Source organism: Eleutherodactylus coqui, chromosome 10 (genome assembly GCF_035609145.1).
Source record: "Eleutherodactylus coqui strain aEleCoq1 chromosome 10, aEleCoq1.hap1, whole genome shotgun sequence".
In the NCBI taxonomy this organism is placed as follows: domain Eukaryota; kingdom Metazoa; phylum Chordata; class Amphibia; order Anura; family Eleutherodactylidae; genus Eleutherodactylus; species Eleutherodactylus coqui.
This window is the reverse complement of record NC_089846.1, coordinates 14,297,828-14,306,057: the sequence shown is the minus strand read 5'-3', so window position 1 is coordinate 14,306,057 and position 8,230 is coordinate 14,297,828. Positions and strand designations below refer to the sequence as shown.

Below are 8,230 nucleotides of genomic sequence, written 5' to 3'. Positions count from 1 at the left end.
AATTTTCTTGGCCGTGTGAAAGCGTCCGATACAGCGAACTGAACGATCCTGTTATAGAAATAAACGATTTATCTTTGTGTCTAAGCTGAACGAGCCAACTATTTCCAGCCTCTGCATGTAACAAGTGTTCTCATTCACTGACAGCAAACACTGTATATAAAGTAGGAAGTTGTAGAACTTTTCCTGTAAACAAGTGGGTGGAGCATTAATTATGTTAAACCAGAAAACTTCTTTAACCCCCTAAAGCACCAGTTAGTCCAGAACTGCATATTAACTCCCAAACACCCAGCCACCCATTATACTCACAAACCCTTTCATACAGAATGAATAAGCTGCTACCAACAATCCCCCATGGCTTCCTCACATTTATGCTCTCTAACATTATGCAGACCACCCTCCCCTCCCCCAGCACATTACAACCCCCAATGTACTGCAGAATCCTGCACTGAAGACAGAAGGGTCACATGACCACCCAAGACCACCTGACTGCTACGTCATCCGATCGACCAGGATCAACTGCATTCTCATGTGAGCAACCCCTGCCAAAGAAAGGGAGACAGAGGGAGCAAGTAAGTACAGAGCTTCACAATGGGAGAAAAGAGCCATACGGAGCAGGAGAAGGGAGCATACCGGGGGAGAGAGGGGCCATAGGAGGAGCAGAGAAGGAGAGGGGAGCATACCGGGGAAGAGGGGTCGTATGAGGAGCAGAGAAGGAAAGGGGAGCATACCGGGGAAGAGAGGGGCCATAGGAGGAGCAGAGAAGGAGAGGGGAGCATACCGGGGAAGAGAGGGGCCATAGGAGGAGCAGAGAAGGAGAGGGGAGCATACCGGGGAAGAGAGGGGCCATAAGAGGAGCAGAGAAGGAGAGGGGAGCATACCGGGGAAGAGAGGGGCCATAGGAGGAGCAGAGAAGGAGAGGGGAGCATACCGGGGAAGAGAGGGGCCATAAGAGGAGTATAGAAGGAGAGGGGAGCATACCGGGGAAGAGAGGGGCCATAGGAGGAGCAGAGAAGGAGAGGGGAGCATACCGGGGAAGAGGGGTCGTATGGGGAGCAAAGAAGGAGAGGGGGCCATAAGAGGAGCAGAGGAGAGGGGAGCATACCGGGGAAGAGGGGTCGTATGGGGAGTAGAGAAGGAGAGGGTAGCATAGCGGGGAAGAGAGGGGCCATAGGAGGAGCAGAGAAGGAGAGGGGAGCATACCGGGGAAGAGAGGGGCCATAGGAGGAGCAGAGAAGGAGAGGGGAGCATACCGGGGAAGAGGGGTCGTATGGGGAGCAGAGAAGGAGAGGGGGGCCATAAGAGGAGCAGAGGAGAGGGGAGCATACCGGGGAAGAGGAGTCGTATGGGGAGTAGAGAAGGAGAGGGGAGCATAGCGGGGAAGAGAGGGGCCATAGGAGGAGCAGAAAAGGAGAGGGGAGCATACCGGGGAAGAGAGGGGTCGTTAGGGGAAGTAGAGAAGGAGAGGGGAGTATACTGGGTAAGAGTGCGGTCGTAAGTGGAGCAGAGAAGGAGAGGGGGTCATACCGGGGAAGAGAGGGGTCATAAGAGGAGCAGGGAAGAGGGGTCGCATGGGGAGTAGAGAGGGAGAGGGGAGAATACTGGGTAAGAGAGGGGTCGTACAAGAAGCAGAGAAGGAGAGGGGGCTATACAGGGAGCAGAGAAGGAGCATATCGGGGGAAGAGAGGGGTCGTACAGGGAGCAGAGAAGGAGAAGGGAGCATACTGAGAGGAGAGAGAGAAAGGGTTGCATTCCAAGGAGGAGAGGAGTCATAAGGGGAGCAGAGATGGAAAGGGGGGCATACTGGGAGCAAAGAAGGAGAGAGGAGCATAGCAGGAAAGAGCGGGGTCATAAGAGGAGCAGAGAAGAAGAGGGGGCCATACTGGGAGCAGAGAAGGAGAGGGAAGCATACTAGGGACGAGAGGGGTCGTACAGGGAGCAGAGAAGGAAAGGGGGGCATACTGGGAGCAGGAAAGCAGAGGGGATTATACCGGGGAAGAGAGGGGTCCTACAGGAAGCAGAGCAAGAGATGGGGTCGTACTGTGAGAAGGAAAAAAGAGGGGATTCATACCAGGAGCAGTGAAGGAGAGGGGGGCCATACTGGGAGCAGTGAAGGAGAGGGGGGGCCATACTGGGAGCAGTGAAGGAGAGGGGGGCCATACTGGGAGCAGTGAAGGAGAGGGGGGCCATACTGGGAGCAGTGAAGGAGAGGGGGGCCATACTGGGAGCAGTGAAGGAGAGGGGGCCATACTGGGAGCAGTGAAAAAGAGGGGATTCATACCAGGAGCAGTGAAGGAGAGGGGGGCCATACTGGGAGCAGTGAAGGAGAGGGGAGCATACTGGGAGCAGTGAAGGAGAGGGGAGCATACTGGGAGCAGTGAAGGAGAGGGGAGCATACTGGGAGCAGTGAAGGAGAGGGGAGCATACTGGGAGCAGTGAAGGAGAGGGGGCCATACTGAGAGCAGTGAAGGAGAGGGGGCCATACTGAGAGCAGTGAAGGAGAGGGGGCCATACTGAGAGCAGTGAAGGAGAGGGGGCCCTCCTGGCAGCAGTGAAGGAGAGGGGGCCCTCCTGGCAGCAGTGAAGGAGAGGGGGCTCTCCTGGCAGCAGTGAAGGAGAGGGGGCCCTCCTGGCAGCAGTGAAGGAGAGGGGGGCCTCCTGGGAGCAGTGAAGGAGAGGGGGCCCTCCTGGGAGCAGTGAAGGAGAGGGGGCCCTCCTGGGAGCAGTGAAGGAGAGGGGGCCCTCCTGGGAGCAGTGAAGGAGAGGGGGCCCTCCTGGCAGCAGTGAAGGAGAGGGGGCCCTCCTGGCAGCAGTGAAGGAGAAGGGGCCCTCCTGGCAGCAGTGAAGGAGAGGGGGCCCTCCTGGCAACAGTGAAGGAGAGGGGGCCCTCCTGGCAGCAGTGAAGGAGAGGGGGCCCCCCTGGGAGCAGTGAAGGAGAGGGGGCCCCCCTGGGAGCAGTGAAGGAGAGGGGGCTCCCCTGGGAGCAGTGAAGGAGAGGGGCCCCTCCTGGGAGCAGTGAAGGAGAGGGGGCCCTCCTGGGAGCAGTGAAGGAGAGGGGGCCCTCCTGGGAGCAGTGAAGGAGAGGGGGCCCTCCTGGGAGCAGTGAAGGAGAGGGGGCCCTCCTGGGAGCAGTGAAGGAGAGGGGGCCCTCCTGGGAGCAGTGAAGGAGAGGGGGCCCTCCTGGGAGCAGTGAAGGAGAGGGGGCCCTCCTGGGAGCAGTGAAGGAGAGGGGGCCCTCCTGGGAGCAGTGAAGGAGAGGGGGCCCTCCTGGGAGCAGTGAAGGAGAGGGGGCCCTCCTGGGAGCAGTGAAGGAGAGGGGGCCCTCCTGGGAGCAGTGAAGGAGAGGGGCCATACTGGGAGCAGTGAAGGAGAGGGGCCATACTCTTTCTCTGCTCCCAGTATAGCCCCATCTCTTTCGCTGCTCCCAGCATGGCCCCATCTCTTTCGCTGCTCCCAGCATGGCCCCATCTCTTTCGCTGCTCCCAGCATGGCCCCATCTCTTTCGCTGCTCCCAGCATGGCCCCATCTCTTTCTCTGCTCCCAGCATGGCCCCATCTCTTTCTCTGCTCCCAGCATGGCCCCATCTCTTTCTCTGTTCCCAGCATGGCCCCATCTCTTTCTCTGCTCCCAGCATGGCCCCATCTCTTTCTCTGCTCCCAGCATGGCCCCATCTCTTTCTCTGCTCCCAGTATAGCCCCATCTCTTTCTCTGCTCCCAGCATGGCCCCATCTCTTTCTCTGCTCCCAGTATAGCCCCATCTCTTTCTCTGCTCCCAGCATGGCTCCATCTCTTTCTCTGCTCCCAGTATAGCCCCATCTCTTTCGCTGCTCCCAGCATGGCCCCATCTCTTTCGCTGCTTCCAGCATGGCCCCATCTCTTTCTCTGCTCCCAGCGTGGCCCCATCTCTTTCACTGCTCCCAGAGTGGCCCCGTCCCTTTTCTCTGCTCCCGGCGTGGCCCCGTCCCTTTTCTCTGCTCCCGGCGTGGCCCCGTCCCTTTTCTCTGCTCCCGGCGTGGCCCCGTCCCTTTTCTCTGCTCCCAGTATGGGCCCCGTCCCTTTTCTCTGCTCCCAGTATGGGCCCCGTCCCTTTTCTCTGCTCCCAGTATGGGCCCCTTATCCTTCTCTGCTCCCAATATGGCCACCTGCTGGCAAATGTCCTTGTGGTAGGAAATGAAGGTAGCAGATCAGTGACCATGTTATGCCAGCGGCTGGTGGTATGACAATATACCACAACTCTTAAGAGGAGGGACGGACATTAAATAGGACCAGAATGTAATGCGATTTGTATTTCAGGGGTGTCCCGGCGTGGCCCCGTCCCTTTTCTCTGCTCCCGGCGTGGCCCCGTCCCTTTTCTCTGCTCCCAGTATGGGCCCCGTCCCTTTTCTCTGCTCCCAGTATGGGCCCCGTCCCTTTTCTCTGCTCCCAGTATGGGCCCCTTATCCTTCTCTGCTCCCAATATGGCCACCTGCTGGCAAATGTCCTTGTGGTAGGAAATGAAGGTAGCAGATCAGTGACCATGTTATGCCAGCGGCTGGTGGTATGACAATATACCACAACTCTTAAGAGGAGGGACGGACATTAAATAGGACCAGAATGTAATGCGATTTGTATTTCAGGGGTGATCAACAGACATGGCAACCTCCGGCACCAAACGAAAGCTCTGCATCCTAACCTTAAGGGACAGAATTTCCGTCATTAAGGAAAATGAGGCTGGACGATCACAGCGGGACTTGGCCAAGGAGTTCAACTGCAGTAAGACACAGATCCAGGCGACCCTGGCCAACAGGGAGCATTACCTGAGACAGTGGCAGGAGAACGTCAATGAGAACTCAAAGCGGCGCCGCTGGCAGCCATTTGAGGACGTGAACAAGGCAGTGCTGGACTGGCTCTACCACGCCCGCTCCGAACATTTCCCCATAAGTGGCCCAATGCTGCAGGAGAAGGCATTGCAGATTGCATCTCAGTTGGGACTCCACCATTTCCACGCCAGTAATGGATGGCTCAATAAGTTCCGGACGCGACACAACATAATTTTCCACCCCATCTCTGGTGCTAGTGTAGAGATGAGAGATGATGACGACTCAGCCTTGAAGGACCGGCTGCAGGTCATAGTAATGGGCTACACAGATAGTGACATCTACACTATGGATGAAACCGGCCTCTTCTTCAAAGCCATCCCGGACAAGACGTTAACTGCGAAAAGTGCCCAGTGCATGGACGGAAGCTGGGCAGAACAAAGACTGACAGTGGCATTATGTGCCAACCTCTGTGGAGACAAGGAGCAGCCACTGGTGGTCCACAGCTCTAATCTCCCAGGGTCTGCCCACAGAACAGTTGTGCCCTCAATGGGGATGTGGCAGCACGCAAACAGTAAGGCGTGGATGACACCCGAGATCTATCGCTCATGGATAGAGAAACTAAATGAGAAAATGCGGCTGCAGAACCGTAGAATCTTACTGTTTGTAGACAGCGCTCCCTGTCACTCCGCAGAAAAGCTATCACACGTGGAGGTGACGCTCCTACCAGCACACGGCACATCATGGTCACCCCCAATGTGCCAAGGTGTGATCCGTGCCTTCAAGATCCATTATCGGAAGAAGCTGATGCGCTCCCTGCTGGCCAGGATGGATGATGCCGAGACGGTGCACACACTGGCCAAGGGCATCAGTCTGACGGATGCGCTGAGCTGGGTGAAGACTGCATGGGCTGAAGTAAGACCAGAGACTATCACACGGGGTTTCCTACACTGCGGGTTTGTGCCCACAGTGGATGTCAGCCATGATGATGATGAGGATGCCGCCCGATCTCTTGCTATTCTCAACCAACTTGGTGAAGCTGCCAATGTGACCATGGACTTGGAAAATATTGATGAAAACCTCGAATGCTCCAACAGCGAGGACAGCTGTGAGGACGACGACCCACATAGTGACCCCCAGACCAATGATCTGGAACCTTCTCTCCCTGCTGAGGAGCCTATAGCCTTGGAAGAGGCTCTTTCCAGCATCCGGCGGCATAAGTTGCTTGCGGCAGAGCTGGGCAGTCAGCTCCTCATGGACTCGTTGCTGCAGGTGGAGACGGAGTATGAGAACATCATTGTGGCCAAAAAGTTAGATCAGATGTAGCAAGTGTCGGATTACTCCTCAATGGCGGAAGCAGCTGGTAGACTGCAGAAACTACAACTCCCAGCATGTCCTGATTCTGGAGTCTTACAGTAGACCGTGGGACTGGAGCACTTTCCATGTTCCAGGACTTGGGTTCCCCAGAATACAGTATATAATGTATACTCCTGGGGTTGGCTGTTGCAGAACTCCCAGCATACTCAATCAGCCACAGCAGCTCTCTCGGGGATGAGTGGTTGAGCTGTAGGTGCCATCTTGGGATAGACATTGGACTCATTAAATTTTATTATGTGTTAACGCAGAAGACAAGTGATGACTGTGTAGGGCGCCATCAGTGCACTGTAAGGGCTATCATAGGGGAACTATGTACGAGGGGCGCTCCAAAACTAGTACCTCCTCGCTTATTATGTTGGCGGTACGGCAATAGAGACTGAACCTTCCTGCCAATATCTGGTAAATTTTGACATAAAGTATGTATAAGGCCAGTTTCACACGGGTGACAGAATTGCGTGATTTTCTCGCAATGTGACAGTACTACAGATCACATGTATGTGAAGCCCAGGCTTTCCAATGGGTTCCTTCATATTAGCAATGTTTTGTAGGCTGCTACATTGCAAAAGAAAAATCACAGGTTGCTGAATCTTGCCGCGATTTGCGAGGTTTTGTAGTCGAAGTTTCCTTGTGGAGTGTTCCTTTCTGTTGCATTGCATGAAAACGCGTGGTTTTTTTTTGTGCGGTGCGATCCAACTTTTACAGTAGGAAGTCCTACTGTAAAAGCCCTAAAATAAGCCCCAGGAGCATGAAAAAACACATCACCTAACAGCCGCTGTCAACTTCGCCACATGTCTCCTCTTCAGCTCTGACACTTATTTGAAGTTTTCTGTCATCGCTCCCTGGATTAGAGGTTTAAAATCCCCACTTCCAGGAACTGCTGGCTCTAATTGGCTGAGCCAAGGAGCTTGAGAACCAATCAGAGCCAGTGCTCGATGAACCAATCACAGCCTGAATGGCTGTGATTGGTTCATTGAGCTCTGGCTCTGATTGGCTGAGCCCCAGCGCTTGAGAACCAATCACAGCCAGCGCTCCTTGGAGGCGGGAATTTTCAAACCCCTGATCAGGAATTGTTGCTTGAAGACAGGTGTCGGGGACCTGCAGACAAGACACGCGGTGAGGCTGACAGCAGCTGTTAGGTGATGTATTTGGGTTTTTTTTAATGCAGCTTGGTCTTATTTTTGAGGTAGGGCTTATATTTCAAGCCCCCCTGAACATCCCAGCGAAAGAGCGCTACAAAGTTGCGCAACTTGGTAGCGACACAAAATTGCAATATCGCCACAAGTAAATACAGCGATATCGCACAGAACACTGATGCCATATCTCTGTTCTCCGTGTGACAAGAGGCCTTAAGCAAAGGTGTGTAATTAAATTCCTTCATTGACATTCATCGATGCTCGCAGAACGTTTCCAGTGGATGTCAGCACAGCCAGGCGGTGGGTGACGCATTTCAATAGTGGCGACAGTGACAGGAAAGACAAGTCACGTTGCGGACGGCCATGCCCAGCTGCCACATAACAAAATTGAGAGCTTCTCCATCAGTTTATCCGTGCGAGTCGCTACCACCACTGTTGAAATGCGCCATCCACCGCCTCGCTGTGCTGCCATCCACCGCCTCGCTGTGCTGCCATCCACCGCCTCGCTGTGCTGCCATCCACCGCCTCGCTGTGCTACCATCCACTTTTCAAGCTCAGCAAGTACCAATGCATGTCAATGGGTGCAATTTTTATAGTATAGAGGAATTCAATTACACGCCTTTGCCTTATACGCACTTTCATGTCAGACGCCATTTTGGCAGACTGCCCCCCTGTGGCCATCTGTTGCACAGCAACACAATTTAACGGACATTAGTGAGGAGGTACAATCTCTATTGCTGTACTGCCAACATCCTCTGATGAGGTCTTCGGCCAACATAATTAGATAGAAGGCATTAGTTTCGGAGCGACCCTCGTGCAATGTGATCTGTGCCCTGTACGAACCGTCATGGAGGCACTATATATATATGCTCCATTCTTCCTTGGTCCATGCTGTCACATTGTTTTCAGGTGATCTGACGGTGGGAA

At 54.6% G+C, this 8,230-nt stretch overlaps 1 protein-coding gene across 1 annotated transcript; it reads left to right on the top strand.

Annotated features, from left to right (window-relative positions):
- Positions 1-283: 283 nt before the first annotated feature.
- Positions 284-6,413, top strand: LOC136580073 (tigger transposable element-derived protein 6-like). The gene is made up of 2 exons (XM_066580303.1): positions 284-569; positions 4,614-6,413. Exon 2 carries the CDS (start codon positions 4,629-4,631, stop codon positions 6,117-6,119), a length of 1,491 nt encoding a protein of 496 aa, XP_066436400.1. The 5' UTR covers positions 284-569; positions 4,614-4,628; the 3' UTR covers positions 6,120-6,413.
- Positions 6,414-8,230: the final 1,817 nt, after the last annotated feature.